This window comes from Anabas testudineus, chromosome 8 (genome assembly GCF_900324465.2).
Source record: "Anabas testudineus chromosome 8, fAnaTes1.2, whole genome shotgun sequence".
In the NCBI taxonomy this organism is placed as follows: Eukaryota; Metazoa; Chordata; class Actinopteri; order Anabantiformes; family Anabantidae; genus Anabas; species Anabas testudineus.
The window spans coordinates 15,131,502-15,150,890 of NC_046617.1; the positions used below are offsets into that span (position 1 = coordinate 15,131,502).

A 19,389-nucleotide genomic window follows, 5' to 3' on the forward strand; every position below is an offset into this window, starting at 1 on the left:
TTAATGGATGTGACAGTTACTGGGAATTATTTTGTAAAAAAAAAAAAAAAAGAATTTGTATTCTCGTTCACACGCCAGTGACATCACGCGATGTTGTTAGTGCTATGGCGTACCAGGAAGGGGAGTCGCTTGAATCCTGGCTCAGTGAGTGATTAATCCCATTTTATGAATTAAATAATGGAGGTAATTAGTTAGAAACATCGTTGTACATGACAGGGCTTTAAATTAATCTGTGCACAGACTGTCAGCGCGCTGATAGCCGCTTTTACGCTGTATTTTTTGGCTGTGAGTTCAGTGTCTGCATTAATAACCAGCAGTATGGGTGGAGAGCTTTAATAAACACAGTGTGGGACACATTTACATGTGACAGCTCGGTGTTTGCAGTGGTCGTTCAGAGACATGGAGCTTCAACATCTCTTGTCCTTCAGCTCAGTACTTTCTGATGAAATAGACCTGGATCTGGATGAATGAATGAGCTTTACTGTAAATGCAATGATTATCACATCAGCAGAAGTGGTAATATTTACTTAAATACTGCCTCTACACTTCAGAGAGACAGTTTAGGCTTTTTCCTCCACTGCATCTATTTGACACTTTTATTTACTTTACAATTGGATGTTCTTAATACAAACTATAATTAATTTACAAATACATTACCCACTTAGCATTAAACAAAGTGGTTATAACCAGTTTAACTTGTATCGCTGTTTGTTTCACACCAACTGTATAAGTAACACAGATGTTTGGCCTGTATTATTATTAATTAGTGCCAATCTGTATTTAGCATATTTTCAATGTTTGCAGGTCAAGGTAGAAATAAGAAATATATTCACAGTAAATACTGTGGTCACTGTGTCACTGTGTTTGTGTAGTTCCTCTGTTGAAGTCTAATTCCCCATTTAGCTTCTTTAATCTGACTCTAAACCTTTATGAAGTCTAACAATAGAGGGTGAGCAAAGAGCAACACATCTTTAAAGGTGTTCTCAGTAATGTTTAAAAATGTTTAAAATGTTTAAAATACTTACTAAACTCTGTTTCTCAGTTGGATTGATGCCCAGAAAAATCAGTTTCTTAGTTCTTAGTTTGTTCTTTTATAATTTAAGTACATTTTAAAGCATTTGTTTGTTGAGAATAGATGTTTTTTTTACTTCTACCACATCTGCACGTAAAAATAAGAACTACTAAATTGTGTTGGTCAGACGACTTGACAACTCACATGTAGTTCATATGTGTGTGATGTGCATTGCTTTTGTCTAACAGATAAAGCCACCCATCCAACAAACAGACAGGAGGACTGGGAATATATCATAGGCTTTTGTGATCAGATCAACAAAGAACTTGAAGGGTATGTCTGTGAAATATGTACAATATGTTCTTTCTTCAAACCTCCGTTAGCTTAGAAAGAGTTTTTCACTTGAGTCTTTCGTTCTTGCAGTCCTCAGATAGCTGTAAATCTGCTCGTCCATAAAATCCACTCACCACAAGAATGGGAAGCACTTCAGGCTCTGACTGTAAGAAATATTCAACATTCGCCTCCCTTTTCTTCTGAAGCAAACCCTTCCCTGTGTAAGCTTCATGTTTTTGTGTGCAGGTATTGGAGGCCTGTATGAAGAACTGTGGCAGGAGGTTTCATAATGAAGTTGGAAAATACCGATTTTTGAACGAACTAATTAAAGTTGTGTCTCCAAAGGTGAGTAGTTTCCAAATGTGTTTATATTTCATGCATATGACTGTATGTCCTATGCTCTTTGTTTAATCAACTTTTATTTTTAGTACATGGGTGACAGTGCACCTGAAAAGGTGAAGATAAAGATTGTAGAGATGCTCTACAGCTGGACGATTGCATTCCCCAATGAAGCCAAGATCAGTGAAGCCTACCAGACGCTGAGAAGACAGGGTGTGTGGAGAAACACAGCAAATTCTCTTTCTTCTCACCTTATCCTTATCAGACCTTATCAGAGCTCATGTATTAATCCAGTCCTCTTCTTATCAGGCCTCGTAACACGCGACCCAGAATTACCGCTGGACAGGACTTTGATTCCCTCTCCTCCTACAAGACCTAAACATCCAGTGTTTGACAACGAGGACATGGGCAAAGTGAGTGATCAGAGGAAAACACACCTGTCTGGTAATAACCAGACAGCTTTAAATGAGAAGTAACTCAATAAAACAAGCAAAGAACACGTAGCTCCTCTGTAGATCACTGCTGTTTGATCCTCATGTCTCATCAAACACACAAATTTGTAAAAACATTTAGTCTAGATGAAAAATTTTAATAAAACGATGCATTTCTACTATCTCAAATGCAAAGGGATGTTTAGAAATATAATAAATATGTGTGTGTTTTTTTGTTTAGCTCCTCGCCGAGCTTCTGCGGAGTAAAAATCCAGAAGATCTCCAGGAAGCTAACAGATTGATCAAAAACATGGTGAAAGAGGTAATGTGACTTTAAAACATGGTCTTTCTATTACTGTTAGGGCAGGTGAATTTAACATAGGTAAGGTGCATTCTTCTGCTGCGTCTTTTGTTAGGATGAGGCGCGAGTGCAGAAGGTTACAAAGCGACTGAACACACTGGAGGAGGTGAACATCAATGTCAGGTTGCTGACTGAGATGCTGTCCCAGTACAATAAAGACAGCTCCACTGACTCAGACAAGGAGATCATTAAGGTGTGTGTCCATACACTCACTCACATAGACACACAATACAAGACTTTAATTTATCTTTAACTTGCAAGCACGAAACTGGAATGGGTTGATGATTAAATGATAGTTGTTGTTCCTTTGTATCACAAACTGACAGGTACAGTTATGACTCTTAATGGGAATGGCTGCTTAAATGCAGCCATTATACATGAAAAACATTTAGTTTTTTCATGTATAATAATTGTAATTTAGCAGTGCACATCAGCTGGTGTCCAGCTCCATTTGAACTGTACAGCACCTCCTTTGTCTTTCTCACCAGGAACTCTACGAGCGGTGTGACAAGCTGAGACGTGCTGCTTACAAAATGGCCACTGAGACAGAGGACAATGACACCAGTTTAGGTTTGTTCATTTGGAGGGGTGCTTCTCACATGCTTTATTCTTTGGATTTGTATACAGTAACCTGTGACCTCTGACCTATTACTACTCAGGTGAAATCCTGCAGGCCAGTGATGACCTTTCCAGAGTCATTAACTCCTATAAGAAGATAGTAGAGGGGCAGCCAATCAACGGCGACAGCGAAGAGCCTCGATCTACAGGAGTTCCCAGTGAGAGTGGTGAGTGAGAACTTATTTTAAAGGTTCATTTAAAAAGTGATTTATACTTTATATTCAGATATTAAGCTGCAGTTACCCTTCTTCTTTTTGTCACTCAACAGAGATCACAGATACACTGATCGACCTTGCCGGCCTTGACACTCCGAGCCCTCCGCAGCCTGCTGCCCCTCCTTCCCAGTCCTTGAATCCTATCTCCACCAGTCCCATAGCTTCATCCATACCCGTCCTCCCTCCTCCCCCTAAACTCATGGCTGGCTCCCATGGCAGTCAGAGCAGCAGCCCGAGTCATCCCCCACTTGACAAGGCCTCCACTGCTCTCTCTCTCCTTGACGATGAACTGCTGTCCCTAGGTATCCTGATTGTGACTTCTTAGGTTAAAGGAACAGTTCAACATTTTGGGGAATGTGGTATGGTATCAACTGAAGATTCTCAGTCGTCCAGGTGACATTATGTGGAAGTTGAGTCATGGCAACTCAGACTGAAGAAGCTACTTGCATGAGTAACGAAACATTTCAACCTACCAAGAAGGAAGTCCAGTTACCATGACTCAACTTCCAGATATGGTATCAATGTTGTCATCTGTCTGCCAGTAAGTGAATGTCAAAACTATTACTATATAGGAGTTTACCTAATGCGGCTGATAACTCTTGAAGTATGTAAATTCTGAATGTCCAAAACTATATTACACAAACAAGATTTTAATTTTTTAAATGTTACTAATGCTTCTTTCAGGATTAAATGATACCCCTACCTCTCTGAGCAGCCAGTCTAAACCCAAGCTGAACGAACTGTCCAATCAGTGGACTTCCCTGCAGGTACATTGAAACAGTTTCTACAAACCACCACCACCACCATTGCTCGTCGTTGTGTAATTACAGTAGTTAATAATGTGTCCTCAACCCATCTGCAGGCTCCAGCACCAAGTGTGGACATGTTTGGCAGTATTGCTTGTTCAGGTGCAGTGGTGCCCCCAACTGAACCAGCAGCCACCACACATAGTCTCCAGAACCTTCAAAACCTGGCCATGATGGGCTTTTCAGATCACAGCAGGTGCAGTATTTTTCCAGTGGGAAAATAACATGTTAGAGCTAAAAAGATAAATATGAATGAATGCGCAGACACACAGGAATTGTTAAAACAGTTTATTTTGTTCTCTAGTGCTTTTATGTGACCAGCCTAATCTGATTATTTTTAATGTATGCATATCTTCATAGCAGTCTATCAAATGTAATTTTCAGTTTGTCCAGCCAGATGACAGCCAGGGGAAGCAGCTTTGGGAAACCTCCTACAGCTGTACATCCCCTTCTACCAGGGCAAGGCTCTCCCTCTTCCACCTCTCTTCTCCAGGGTTCGATGCCCAGTTCTCCTGCTTTGTACCACGCTAAAACCCAGAGCCTGGGCTCAGCACCGGGCAGCCCATTGTTCCGCTCTTTGTCCCCCTGCCACCCTCCCCTTCAGGGTAGCCCGGCCCGAGTCACAGACATCTCGCTGAGCAATGTGCACGTCCCTCTGGAGGCCATCAAACCGAGTAAGGGCAGGAAGGAGCTGAAGGATGATGGGGTTGATTAGAATGGAATAACAGTGATTAGAAAAACATGTACAGCTTACATAGACTCTTTAGTTAGTTCATGTTCACCTGCTGCTGATTGACTGTACCCCGTCTGTCTATCAGGTAGAGTGTTGCCAGTGACGGCCTACGATAAGGACGGCGTTCGTGTGCTGCTCAACTTTGCCTCCGACTGTCCCCCCGGCAGGCCTGACGTGCTTATAATGGTTGTGTCTATGCTCAATACAGCGCCACTGCCTGTTCATAATGTGGTACTGCAGGCTGCTGTACCCAAGGTAAAGTAATTTATCTCTGTCATTTATTTATCGGCCTGTAGCTATGCTATGTTTGTAGCTTACAAACTATAAATCAACTTGACTTGCTGATGTGTCACAGCTGAATCAGACATATTCCAGATTTTTTGTGTCTTTCATAAGTCAGTAAAAATACAGTGCTGACTTTTCTTTTCATCCAGTCAATGAAGGTTAAACTGCAGCCTCCATCAGGAACAGAACTAGCACCATTTAACCCCATCCTACCCCCAGCCTCCATTACCCAGATCATGCTGCTGGCTAATCCAACAAAGGTACGTAACTCATAAGCAACAAACCACAAAAACCAGAACTGAAGCTAGATACATTTGCTAAAACATTTTTATGTGTGAATCCTCACAGGAAAAAGTGCGCCTGCGCTACAAGCTGTCGTTCACACTTGGAGACCGTCTGTGTAATGAGGTCGGAGAGGTGGATCAGTTCCCCCCACCAGAGACATGGGGTTATCTATAGCAGCGTGCAGGCCTACTGGCACTCAGCAGGGACAGACCCTACTCCATGAAGGGGTGTTCACATCCATCCCAGAGAGACGAAGTTACAGGAACAATAACATCCAGCTTCACATTCCTTATGGTTGTCTTTCATTTTGTGACCAACGTTATTTCGGGCAATGAGATGTAAACAACAGACACTAAAAGTTTTGTTTATACAGAGCTTGTGCTTTTCTGCAGTAAGCTAACAAAGTGAAGACTTACACTGATACAGTCGGTAAGACAGCCGTGGTGTTTACAGCACAGTGGTACTGAGATAAATAGCTTAATGGATTTTCCTGGAGACAACTATAACAGATTTGAATGTACTGTAAATAATCAATGCATTAGACCTCTGAGTCTGACTGAAATGTTGCATTGCAGCATAACAAATAATTTAAAAGAAAATTACCTCTATGTTAACAGAGCCTATGAGACAAATGTGCTTTTATTTATTCTCCTGGCTGACGACTTATCCAGCCTGCAAAAATACTTGAAAATAACCAGGGTTTGGACATTGTACCTAGGAGATTTCTTAGGAAAGAGTTTTAATCTGAAAAGTATTGTTAAGAAATGGTCACATTAATTTCTGCAGTAAGATGCAGAAAGTGCAGTGATTCACATATTTATTACATAGCTTTTGTAGCTATCAGGATTTTAGACATGTTTAAGTAAATTAAAACTTAATTTCTAGTAATGTAACCCTGTGTGAGATAAGCAGACCAAAAATTGGGATGTGAAGGCAAAGTAAAGAAACCAAACAGCACCTTTTAAAAGAGACATGCCAGCGTGATTCCAACACTGGTTTTATTTCATGACCACCCTTTTCTTTTCTTTTTTTGTTTGAAAATTAAATGTTTTTTTGCCCAGACTGTCAGCACTTCAGTCACATTTTTAGCATGAGTATCTGTATTTCTGTTCTACATTTAAAACATTTTGCTGTTCTACCAGAATCAGTATTGGTAATATTTTGTCATTTATTATATCTTGCTATAGTTTTTCGGTGCATCACGGAACATTAAAAATGTGAACTGAAAACTCTGAATTTCAATTTGTTAGCTTCATGAGTAAATCTGTCACCAGGCAGACAGTTGTCTTTAGTGTGCAGCAGTGGGATGGAGTGAAACTGTGCTCAGTACGCTTTCATAAATCAGTCCACCCAATCGACTTTTGGTCCCTTCTCTCGCAGTCTTCAGCTTATCATCATATGGGACATTCAGAAGTGTTTAAATGTACATAGTAATGTACAATGGTTGTAATGTATTGTTTGAACATGTGACGTGTAGATTTTGGGAGTGTTAGGACTGTACATAGTGTATGGCGTGTATGTCTGCATGAAAAAAAATAAATATTTCTTTCAAAGGCTGTCTGATATTCTGAGATCAGGATTACTACAATTTAGGTTTCAAAAAATGAGTTTTATTATCAAAGAGCACAGTTTGATAACTTGGATTATATATACAGTACAAAAATGCAAAAGAAGAGCTTCTTTTTATTGTAACCATTCATGATTCCACTGTTCCCTCTTTGACTATAGCCATGGCAAGATTCCTGGCCAGGGCAAGTCTGAGGAGTTCCACTTTAGTCAGCTCTATGTCTTCCTCCTGAAAAAATAGAGTTGGATAGGATTATGTCATTAACAATGGAGGAAATCTTGGTATGATGAGGTGGACCAAGTAGGAGGTTCACGTTACAGGACCAGCGTTTGAGTAAACTGGGAGTGAACAATTTCCCAGTGTTAACCTCCATTATGCTTAATAATAGTAGTTCTGTCAAAATTAACCAAATGTTAAGTGGAAACTCTTATTGTAATCATTGTAACATCATTTGTGCAGTGTAAAGGCTTTGTGAGGAGATCCATACCTGCATGGGCCTATCTGTGCTAGGACGTGTGTTGTTCAGGGAGGAGGTGAGCTCCTCTAAACAGAACATCAGCTCATGGGTTTGGTCTGCTGAGAAGATCACCTACAAATCCAACAAACAGACTCTTTTTATATAAAAACAGTCCACAGAGCAATGCAGTTTCTCTTTTACTATTAGTTGCTGTATTTTTATTTATTTTTATTACTGATGGTCTGTATCCTAATAAAATTGAATAATAGTTGGTACATTGATATCTCTAAAACAAAGCACAAAATGTAATTAGAAAATGCTAATATCAATAAAAATGTCAACATTTAGGCACCAACTTCTTATGATTATTAGGTCAACAATCTTCCAAACTCACAGTACAGTTATTTCCAAACTGACCTCTTTTTGCTCCAGCAGCGGCAGGGCATCGGTCAGCAGAGTCATCCAGAAGCTCCGGGGGGCGATCTTGGCCGTCATGAGGGAGAGGAGCAGCTTTGCTGCCTCCCTGAAGCGCTTCTCACCATACAACTTGTGGAACTCACGGTACTTTCCTAGCAATTAAAACAGGGCAGAATTTTCAGACTGCAACACTCACAGCCGATGTTAACAGAGCTAAAGATGTTAACAGAGCTAAAGATTTAAATCATGGAGTAAAGTGCAATTTTACCATATTGTGTTAACTACAGTTATATTTACTGTTTAGCTTTGTGTTCATGTCCCTCTGCCCTGATAAAATGTTCCCTCACTTGATGTGTGAACTGAACCTGTGAGCGCGCTACAGTGATACAGAGATAGTAAGCTAATGCTGAATTGTGTTTTTGTGTGTGTGTGTGTAAGAGAGAGAGAGAGATACATACCAAGGAAAGTGAGCCTGTCGCTCAGCAGCATTGCGGGACCCAAGTTGTCTATTAAATCAAGGTCAGAGAATGTCCCTCTGGCGCAGTAATCCTGTAGGAACCTAACACACAAATACTTTTAAAACCACTTGGAAAGAACCAAACCCGTAACACAGTGCTTTCACTTAGACAAAGGATAAGCTGTAGTTTATCCGAGATTCCAAATAGACTCTACAGAGCTTCATTTGTTTTGAATTAACCACATGTAATTCATCGTCTTTCCCCTGCAGTGCAAAATGCCTCTCTAGAGTCTAGGACAGAAGTCTAATATTGGCCTGAGTTGTCAGACATGTAAGATCCAGAAGAAGGAGGAGCTGTTTTTTTATTTAGATGTGATCCAATTAATAATTGTTTTCATACAAGATTCATCTTAATTCTAAATTTAAGAAGGATACTGGTGTGTCCTTGTTTGGTTTTAAAGGATAAAGTGAAAATGGTGGAAATGCATTCATGGGAAAGAAGGAAAAAATATCAAAAGATAACTAAAGGTTTTTCTACTCAAGGTCCCAGCACAACTATTCACAGTAGAGACACTTCTTGAACAATGAATGCTCTGTTAATAAAACTAACCTTTCTGAAATGAGGGTAGCAAAGGCAGCATCTTTAGCCCTGATGCTCCAAGAGAGAGCAGAACCCAATCTGTTGTTCCTCAGAGCCCGCATGGCCATGATCTTACAAATACTCCGCACTGGATAAGAGGAAGAAATTTTAAAATGTAAGTTTCTTTTCATTGGAAGGACTAGTGACTGTTAGGTTTGTATCTCTGCAACATAGGTTGATAGAGGAGGAGAAAGGAAGAGAAATACTACCTTGCTCTGACATCTGCCTCTGCTCACAGATCCTGAGCACCTTGAGAGCTTTGTGCTCGGTATCTAAAGGAACACGCTCAATCTGCAGCTCCAGGTAGACACGGCCAAACTCTGGGCAGTGGTCAAAGTAGTCCACGGCCAACTGCCACAGGCTTAACACAAACACACAACGTTAATACAATACCAGAGGAGATGTTATGTTGGTATATAAACGAGGCAGAAGCAGCCAAAATAGTTAACAACGAAAACAATAATCATTTTCAGCTCTGAAAGCCACGGTTTGTGTGAGTACTATTTAATAGAATTTTTGATAAACTATAGAGTTATGATGATGAACCTTTTAGGAAGCCATACCTGTGATGAGTGAAGAGGCCAGAGGCATATTCTAACAAGAGGAACTCTCTCAGGTTAGAGCCAAAGCTGGAAACAAATACACCAGAAAGATGTGTAAAAATTAAGTAAATGTCAGCAGAATAATCTGTAAAATCTTGGTCCCTCTGGATTAAGGAATATTCAAGTACAAACACAGCCAAACACCTACTGTAGATTGTGAGACTGGAGGAGTTTGCAGTGATCTAAGAGATCTGTCAAATGGGCCACAAACCACCAGTTGTTGAGTGCAATGCTAGAAGATCACATGGTGGATAAATTAGGAAATAATATCTAGAAAGGATTAACATTTTAAGACTGTGGGGATAAACAGGTATGTAATGTGCTGTGGATATGTAATAATCTGTGGTACCTGCAGTCCTTGATAACCTGATGGATGTCAAACTCAAAGGCAGCCAGTAAGATGCTGTCCAGAGGCTCTGGCACACTCCTTGCATCCAGGAACATGGTCATACATGACTGCAGAGTGTGCACACACACAGGCACACATTTTTATATGGTAGTCATTGTTAGGACACTTATTGACATAATGCATTCCCTAGCCCATTACAGCAGCGTAGTCCAAGTTAATCTACTCTGGATAAAAATTGTATTTATCAACTGTCCTACTCTAACCATCACAACTAACTGCCTCATCCTAAACTTTGACCTAAACCTAAAAAGGTTAAAATTAAACCTAATTCTGACCTTCTAAATTCTTACCCTAATCCTAAAACCTAGTCTTTACACCTAAATTGCTCTTCACTTCTCATTGTAAGGACTAGCTAAAATGTCCTTACTTCATAAAAATGTCCTCACTCCAAAGGTTAACCATTCATGCTTGTACTCACAATGATAGGCACACAAACACACATACATGCACAAAAGGTAAATAACAAGAAAGTCCCAACAGTGATTGTTAGTGTTGAGGCTGCAGAGTGTAGTGTACCTGTGCATAGTAATGTAATTCAGTAGGTTTGACTGTGGGGTGGCAGAAAAGCAGTCGAGTCACCAGGAAGTGATACCAGGTGCTCAGCAGGTCTTTGTGCTCCAGCAAAGTGTCTTCATCCCCAACTAGAATCTAAGATTAAATTAAAAAAACAGATGGAAAGAGGTTAAAGGAGGGTGGATTAACAATGTATGAGTTTAAAACTCTAAAATCACACATAGAAATAAATGCACAATAATATGTTTAGGGAGCATTGTTCTACACAGCAGCAGCACCTTGAACAAGAGCAATAGTACCTCCCTTAGCATATGCTAGAATAGCTTACATATTACTTTTCAGAAAATATCCAGGGTTCACAGTTTTTCTTTTTCATTATGAATTAATAAAATTGCCATGAGGTCACTACTGCAAATTACTAAAGATATAGGCAACAGTTGTTTAGGGCAAAGAGGCGCTAACCTTGCAGATGAGCTCGAGGTGTCGGTTGCTGGCAAAAGAGTTGTCCTGCAGGCAGCGGTCCACCTCATCGTGCCAGTGCCGCCACTTCACTTCAAATTCAGTTGGTGTCTGGGTACCACTAGGCTGATGGTTTGTTATGGTTTATTATAGGAAAATTCAGAGGTAAAAACTCTAGATTAATTTGACATGATATTCAAAGTTTTACAAATATAACCACTTGTCTATTCATCAACATGATAACATACTACAAGTTTCATTTTGTCATTCTGCTGACACTATAAGGTGTACCTGTCATCACCATTTAGCCAAGTAAAATTTATAGTGCATCTTTCCATGTTGCTATCAGGAGTGTAAAATTTAATCAAATATCATCTTGCTAAATCTGTTAAGATAAACAACAATAAGATAAACTAATTAAACATTATCTTACATTGTAGAAGGGCATCTTGCTAAGCAGAGTGTCCATTAGCTTGTACATGTTTCTGGCAGCAGGCTGTAGGGTGGCCTGCTTCACCAGCATCTGTCTGGCTTCTTCCAATCTGCCCTGTAGCACGTAACTCACCACCTGCACAGACCAGAAACAAAACATGTGTAACTAATATTTCACACTGAGGTTTAAGAAAAATAACATGCACCAATCACTAAAATTAAGAACTAGTTGTGCATATACAGTAGCACAATTTTAAAAGATTTTATTCATCAATGTGTGGATAAGCTGCACCTACCACATCCCAGTAGTCATTGTGCTCAGCAGGGCTTTCACTTTGCAGCACCTCTCTTGCCTTTTCATCCACATCAGCTTTGTGTAATCTCACCCAGTCCAGAAGGTGAAGCAACAGGGAACCCGCTGAGGACACATACACACACACACAGTTGCTATGTTTGTTTCATAATATCAAAGTAAAAGTATAAATGTATCCCTAAAATAAAAGAAAAAGCATAATCAAACCCTAACCAGGAGCAGCATCAATGAATAGCACTTCACACAGATTCCAGATCAACTCTGTAGCCAACAGAATGGACACCTGTCACAAAAAAAAACACAGACTGAGGTTAGGATGGTGTCACTGTATTATTCTCCATTAGCACTTTGATAATTAAATGTGTTAGTTTAATTTAACTATATAAAAGACAATAACTGTTACTACTACTGTAAGTTATTTTACTGAACAGCCTACCTCTACTCAGAATCTAAACTAAAGGTGTTTCTGTATTTGCTTGTGTTTTCCCTTGTTGTTTCTCAATTCTGTACCTGCATTATCAACTTGGTGAAGTTGTTTTCTTAATTTGATTTGTCCATTTGCATGTATTTTAGGTCACACTGCACTGAGCTAAGGTAAGCTCTCAAAACCACTGTAAAACAGCACTAGTACATACCTGATTTCCATGCCGTGTGGCCACGTCTGCATCTCTTGTAGAAACTGCATAGAAAACAAAAATGTCACTTTGATGATCCTTGCAATTAAGACTAAAATGTCTGAATTATGTTTCAAAATTTTGACCTGCAACTTGCTGTAGTTCTTCCATACAGGCTCGTATCACAGATCTGTAGTTTTTACTGATGCTGACAAACCTAAGGCCCAAAACAGATACAAATCATGACAAGTGATAATTTCTCATTTCTTAAGCATTTACGTTAGTGTTTCATCTGACTTTTGTGATCATGCCACTGAAAAGCAATGCAGTAGCAAGCAAAGGACATCAGAGGTCACATTGCCTTACTGGGATTTTCTGTTCTTGCTGGGGAGGTCCTCCCTAATTGTCTGCAGGCCAACAAAGATGTGATGCGACTCATTGAAGAGTTTGCGTAAAATAGGGGAATATATGTCCTCATCTTTCCTGACCTCGTGGATGAAGGGGCAGACTGGTCCTTTAGCACCTGAAAGACAAGAAAAAAAAAAGTAGGTGAGAGTGTGACAAGGCAAATGAGAAGGTAAAAAAGGGGTTGTAGAATATTTACACATACCTGATGATTTGTAAAGGGTCTCATACACAAGTATATCACCAGGACCCCAAGCAAATCCTAAATGCTTCCCAGCATTGATTTTAGGGATGTTCTGCATTTAAATAGATATAAATAGCGTCAATACAAAAAAGATCCACTGAGATTGTTGTGGGTTTGAACATGAGAGCTCTCTTTATCCTGACAAACACAATTTGAATTTCAGAAATTATAACAAACATTGTTTTGTTTTTTATATTATAAATTCGCTCACAGAAACAGTTAAGGTGCAAGAAAGAGAAGTAAATATAAAAATAATACAGGTATTCATAACATGTTTACAAAGTATTTACAGAATTGTGTAGTGATATTTCAACATTACTTCTAACATATTGAAACTAATATACAAAAACTTTTTGCGTGAACGTTACAATATTTACAACTTTACCACATTTCTTCTGACAGTTTTTGACACACGTTCTGAGACTTCCTGTGTTGAATTAACTTAGATTAGTTGATAGGTTGTCGGTATGCAGTTAGCTTATTAGCAATGCTATACAGTAGCAGTAAAGAGAGAATATTAAAGTCCCGCTGCTACTTACGGTGACGGCCGGTTCAACGTCTACCTCCGCCATCAGAGACAACGTTGTCAAAACAATAAAATATGAAAATGAAAAAGTATTCAGCTGGAAACTCTTGAACTATATGAACTACAGGTGCCGTGCGGCTTACGCGCCTCAGTCATTCAGTCGAAAGTCCTCACGGCGCATGTGTGATGACGTCATAAGACAGTAAAGGCTGCTTCTCTCCTGCCTGTTTTTCTCCGTCTGTGTTTACAAATCGATATTAAATATTTATATACATATACAGACAGATAAGTAAAAATACGCAACTTATACATATGTCAGCACAGATAAATAATAAGTTTAAAGTCATGAGATGACAGATTTACATATAAGAGGGAAGTTATGAATATCAAAATTTGAGAATTGTTTTTTTTCTTTTATACACAAATAAATGTGTCATACGTGTTCATTGGAATCTGTAATCTGTAATGCAAATACACACTTATTTATGAGTGTTATTTTAACATAGTGTTTGTGCATCATCTTCTTCATGCAGAAAACAAGATGGCCGCTGGGAAATACATGGTTAAAAAATGAAACCAAAAAGTCCACATACTGCAGTCCCAGTATGTTTTATGTATAATATGGTGATAAGGATTGGACCATCCACCAGTAATGTGAGGTCTTCGGAGTGATCAAGAGCATATTATGGGATAAATATCCCTCTAAACCTGACAACAAAAGGCAAAACATCGCTGTGCGCGTGCATGTGTTGCTGTGTACCACTTTAACGCGCTCTTGGTCTCTCCCGCCCATGCCCAGACTGATCTTTCGCCCTCGTGACTTCATGTGGCCAATCACTGGCCGGTGCAGTGGACGCGCAATGGCACGAGGCCGCGCACGTTTGGTTAGAATAATTTAAACGGGTACGAGTACGTGCGCGTACTCGAATTCTTTGTGTGGCAGCACAGAGAAGCGCCAAAAGAGTGACCATGGCTGATGAAAAACCTAAGGTGAGTGTCACCACAGTATATCCCAATATCCCTTTATTTTACCGATCAGGTGGCATGTAGGCTCGTAGTAAAAAAACCAGACATTTCCACGTGTACTGTTTGATATACTTAAAGTTGAACGCTAAATTTGAACTACTGTCTATACCTACTTTGATAGACCGGAAGGTTTGTGAACGCGCATCGTCAGGCGCGCAGCTCGCTTCTGCTTGGCCGCAAACAGCCAACCACCAGCTGGTGTTATCCTCAATGCATGCTCAATAAACCAATGTGTGTGTTTGTGCGTGTTAATGACTTAGGTTGTTAATGGCTTGTGTGTGTTTATTTGTGCAAGTGGAGAAAAGTTTATCCACTCTGCAGGGGCATACCTGTACAAGTCACTGACTCTGCAGACTTGTCTTTTTTATCTTGATCATCTATGTGCACATATTAGGCTGTGTCTACGTTTGATTTTGCGGACTTTGAGTTTAAATAAAGAGAAATTGTGACCCAGAAAAGACTTTAACCTTGACTCTAAAATATGTTTTCTGCTAATGCGTTTGTTATGAATAAAACATATGGCAGTGCCTGTTTTTACCAAACAAAACTAATTCCTAATTTAAATCTTGTATATTTCAATAACATTTTCAGCAACAAGTTGAAAGCCTATTAGAGCCATATATCTGATTCAAGCCGCTATAATTATATACTAATATATAATCATACTGCCATACTTATTCTTTAGTAAAATAATGAACAAATCATTTAGTCTATAAAAAATACTGTTGATTATTATTTGTAACAATCAAAACAAATGGAATAAAATTGCACAACCTGAAAATTTAAAGTAATGTTAAATGTTTGTAGAAACATGCAGCTTTTTGCCTTTGTAAAAATGTAACCAGCTTGGTATGTTTAATTGGCATGTTAAGTCAAAAGTAGAGCTTGTAGATGATTTTTGTCATCATTATCTTTAATAATTAATAAAGAGTATTTCCGCTATGGCTCTTTGAAGGCATTGAATGTGTTTTTCTCTTCTTTCTCTCAGGAAGCAGTCAAGACAGAAAACAACGAACACATAAACCTTAAGGTAGCAGGTCAGGATGGGTCTGTGGTGCAGTTCAAGATCAAAAGACACACACCGCTCATCAAACTCATGAAGGCCTACTGCGAGAGACAGGTGGGGATGGTTCAATATCAGCAACAAACACTGATTTGAAATTCAGGATGTTACTGGTTAATTTCCTAAACCAGGGGCTCCTAAACTAGTTCAGGGAGTGTACCTTTGCAGTGCAAATAGAGTTAAACAGTTGAATTGTCTATTCCTGAAAAGGAATAGTTTTCCTTTTCAGTCCTGTATGCACAGGATGCACAATACAGAGGTATTGGAGCACCTGCTATGACATGTAAACGAGTCTGTCATTACAAAGCTGTATCAACGTGTAATAATTAGCACAACATTTACTCTAGTAGTTTCCCTCTAAGTGTGAAGCAAGACTTACACGAGCTGTGGTCCTATCTTATGCTTCATTTACATCACATGGAAATAATTATTGAAATTACCTAATGGTTCAGAGCAACAGCTTTGAAGTATGGCCATGTTTAAAGACAAAAAAGGTCATTATGAAAGAGATTGTTTTCAGCTTTTTTACACTTATCACACATGCACTTAGTGACTGGTGCAGCATTCTTAATAATGCAAACAAATAGTTATGTTTTCGCAATTAAAAGCAACACTTGTTAGCAAAATGTGTTAACGCAAAGGGCATTAAGTGCTATCATGTGTTGTGTGTGTGTGTTTATACTTTAGTTACTGAAGATATTTTCATGCCAGTAATGTTACAGTATAGTATAAAGGTTTAACTTCATAATATTGTAGTTGTTTTCAACAGACACAACAAATATAATACATTTAAAGACACTGTAGTACTGTAAAAGGTTAAACCTAAAATAAAAGCCAGACGATGCTCATTAAAGGTCATTTATCATAAACATGTTTTTCAGTCTTTTTTCCCCCAGAAAGAGTTTTTGGCTGTGATCCAACTCTGCTTTACATCTCTGCTCTAAATCAGTTGGCACTACAGAATCAATGCAAATAGTCCCTCAGTAGCTGAAAAGTTATCTCCATCTGTGATTCATCAACTCACAAAGGATATCTAATCTTTTCAGTTATGTGCTAAATAATGAGCTAAATAATTTCTGAAGTTGTCCTTTGCCAGGAAGGTTGCTATAATGACATGAAGGAATGCTGCCTTCTGCTTGTGAGTTAACATTGGATGACTGCCAGTTCAGTACTTTAAATGTATCCTGTAGTCTTGATTGCAGACATAATTGCATAATTACAAAAACAATTCTTACGTTCAACAGAGTATGTCAGAGAGTGAAAACTCTTTGACATATTTATGCTGAAAATTAAAGAGAAAATACCTAATAAAATGCAAAACATGCTTTTACCACCTCTTCTTTATATTACCAAAAGATTTATTTTATTGTTCTTTTTGTGAACATTGAATACTTTGTACCTACTAGTTGTATTAGTAATAGTAGTGCTTACCCCTTTGAATCTTTTTGAGGAAATTATTTTTCTTGAACATATGATCTAATTATGTGAGAAGAAACTCATTCCTTCTCTTAGGCTGGTAAATATTGGAAGTATTAATAAAAGTCACCTGGTTCATACTATTCCTGTAACAGTTTACGGGAAGGGATTAGAATATTTGGTGTTTCAGTAGACATATAAGGGTTTTGGCTTGATTTAACAGAAACGTTTTGTGTTTGTCTCTCCAGGGACTGTCGATGAGGCAAATCAGGTTCAGATTTGATGGACAGCCAATAAACGAGACAGACACACCAGCACAGGTAAGTCTTGAAGCAGTGAGTTTTCCTTATTAAATGTACAGTGTATTTACAGGGCACCAAGTTGTTTCCCTTAAATATATGCACTTCCACATGTGTCATTGCACACACCAGTCAGGTATTCATATTTCTTATGTTATTTTCTAGTCTCTTTGATGGGAAGTAGTTATTTAATGCTCTTGGTTCTGTTTTTTTATTCTTTCCCTCTGGAAAATGTTAAATCTGTGTTGGAAATCAGGTAATTATAGTATGTGTACAAGTCAAAATGTGTTCAGTGTATTGATGAATGCAGCTATAAGACGTCATGGTTCCACAATGGTGGAACAACCTACCCACCTCTGCATGCTCAGCTGCCTCACTCTCAATTTTCAAGACCTTGTTGAAAACAGAACTTTCAAACCTTTCTCTGCACTTGAATCTTTCCCAGCACTTAAAAAAAAAGAAATCTTGCACTTATACCTCATGTAACTGAAGCAGCTCTTCTTAAAGGACTTTCTTCTTTGGCTTAGATATTGTTCTTGCTTTGTACCTCACTTGCAAGTCGCTTTGGATAAAAGCATCTGCCAAATAACTAAATGTAAATGTACCATGTAGTATAGGAACTTGCTAAAAAGTATGCAGAGATTATCCCATAGAATAAAAGAAAGAAGCTGTGAAAATATGTGAGTTTCTGCTTATTCTACAAAGATCTTCTAGATGTTTGTTAGAAGTGGATTGTACTTAAATTTAGGCAGACTAGGGTCTGTATCACGAGTTTGAAAATGGACTGAAGTTTGTGAATATGATTGTTAGCATATGACTTTGTAGAAGGATGCCAGTACACCTGCTAAGTTAACATGCAAGCATTGCAATAACATGCAAGTTCTGTCTGTTCCAACCATTGCTGCAGTTTTGTTTTCAAGTTTAAGATAAAAAAAAACTTTATTAATCCCAGAGGGATATTTTGCCTTTGCTTAAGACAAACTTGAGTTTTATAAACATTTATATAAATAGTAGTTAAAGAGTAAACTGTCACATCTCGCCAACTGAAAAAAGATAATTACCTTAGAACATAGATGCAGATCATAGCACATAGAGCATACAACAAAGCTATTGTGTGAATAGCAGCAAAAGCAATGATATTAGTCATCATGTTTAAATAACTTGTTTTCTCTTTAACAGTTGGAAATGGAAGATGAAGACACAATTGATGTGTTTCAACAACAGACAGGCGGCCTGATTTAATGTGCCACGTGTTTCCAATTTCCTCCTGAACACAACCAACCTTCCTGACCTGTGATACACATCGGCTGCTTCTTTGCAACTTGTTCCATTGCCTCAACAGAATTTAATGCAGAAGAAGTTGTTATTTCTCTGCTATGCATAACTGCTGTATAGTATTTTCACTATCGCCCCTGTCACGCCTTTCTAATTGGTACATAAACCACATCCAGATCATCCTGAGTTGAGGTTTTGTTTGTTCATGCTGTGTTGTGTAACTGTTAAGGACTTCCATTCTCCACTTGAAAGGTTTAGTCTAAGGTTGCAGACAGTACTGGTGATAGGGTGAGAATTAATAAAACTGACTTCACTAGGCCTGGTCGGGTTTGTTCTTAAAATTTACTATTTTGGGACTGGGTGTCACATAGTGAACGGTAAATCCCGTGTGGGAATGGAGCTGGACTGTCATTTGATTTCTGCTATCTTCAGAAAAAAATTGATTTTATACATTTTATAAAGTAGTGGATGTGTAGACAAATGTTTTGACTAGCTTCAGATTTTGGGGAAGCCTCAACAGATGTTAAACACCTGTCTTGTCTATTATAATGTCTGTTAAAATAAAACTATTGTCTTTTTTCAGACTTTCACTATTTTTGTCTTGTTACTGTAATTGTTAGGCCCTCTTTTGAATAGAACCAATATAAAATTACTAAAACTATAACAGGAACTCAATTGCAGATTACACTTTAGCATTTTCTACTTTATTCTGCACTTGTAGGTCAGATTGACTCTAGGAGAGTGCTTTTTAAGCTATCTGTTGAAGGAGGAGGGTGGCTACCCAAAAACTTTAAGACGTGTATCAACAAGCATGATTTGTAACAATGCACAAACTGC

General features: G+C 38.6%; 3 protein-coding genes across 3 annotated transcripts; 2 read left to right on the top strand and 1 right to left on the bottom strand.

The window, feature by feature from the left end:
* Positions 1–77: 77 nt before the first annotated feature.
* On the top strand, positions 78–6,966 carry gga3b (golgi associated, gamma adaptin ear containing, ARF binding protein 3b). The gene is made up of 17 exons (XM_026370384.1): positions 78–144; positions 1,261–1,345; positions 1,436–1,511; positions 1,592–1,690; positions 1,774–1,897; positions 1,994–2,097; positions 2,357–2,437; positions 2,532–2,669; positions 2,965–3,046; positions 3,136–3,261; positions 3,363–3,611; positions 3,994–4,076; positions 4,172–4,311; positions 4,500–4,789; positions 4,934–5,103; positions 5,283–5,393; positions 5,482–6,966. The coding sequence occupies exons 1-17, from the start codon at positions 105–107 to the stop codon at positions 5,590–5,592; spliced, it is 2,109 nt and encodes a 702-aa protein (XP_026226169.1). The 5' UTR covers positions 78–104; the 3' UTR covers positions 5,593–6,966.
* A 40-nt stretch (positions 6,967–7,006) lies between these two features.
* On the bottom strand, positions 7,007–13,655 carry nup85 (nucleoporin 85). The gene is made up of 19 exons (XM_026369920.2): positions 13,487–13,655; positions 12,909–12,999; positions 12,665–12,821; positions 12,445–12,515; positions 12,320–12,363; positions 11,898–11,967; positions 11,668–11,789; positions 11,373–11,507; positions 10,943–11,065; positions 10,484–10,615; positions 9,908–10,014; positions 9,707–9,790; positions 9,520–9,585; positions 9,166–9,317; positions 8,927–9,044; positions 8,318–8,418; positions 7,860–8,011; positions 7,473–7,574; positions 7,007–7,213 (listed from the first exon to the last, which is right to left on the bottom strand). Exons 1-19 carry the CDS (start codon positions 13,517–13,519, stop codon positions 7,115–7,117), a joined length of 1,959 nt encoding a protein of 652 aa, XP_026225705.1. The 5' UTR covers positions 13,520–13,655; the 3' UTR covers positions 7,007–7,114.
* Positions 13,656–14,361: 706 nt separating this feature from the next.
* On the top strand, positions 14,362–19,136 carry sumo2b (small ubiquitin like modifier 2b). The gene is made up of 4 exons (XM_026371230.1): positions 14,362–14,463; positions 15,488–15,619; positions 17,227–17,298; positions 18,457–19,136. The coding sequence occupies exons 1-4, from the start codon at positions 14,443–14,445 to the stop codon at positions 18,517–18,519; spliced, it is 288 nt and encodes a 95-aa protein (XP_026227015.1). The 5' UTR covers positions 14,362–14,442; the 3' UTR covers positions 18,520–19,136.
* Positions 19,137–19,389: the final 253 nt, after the last annotated feature.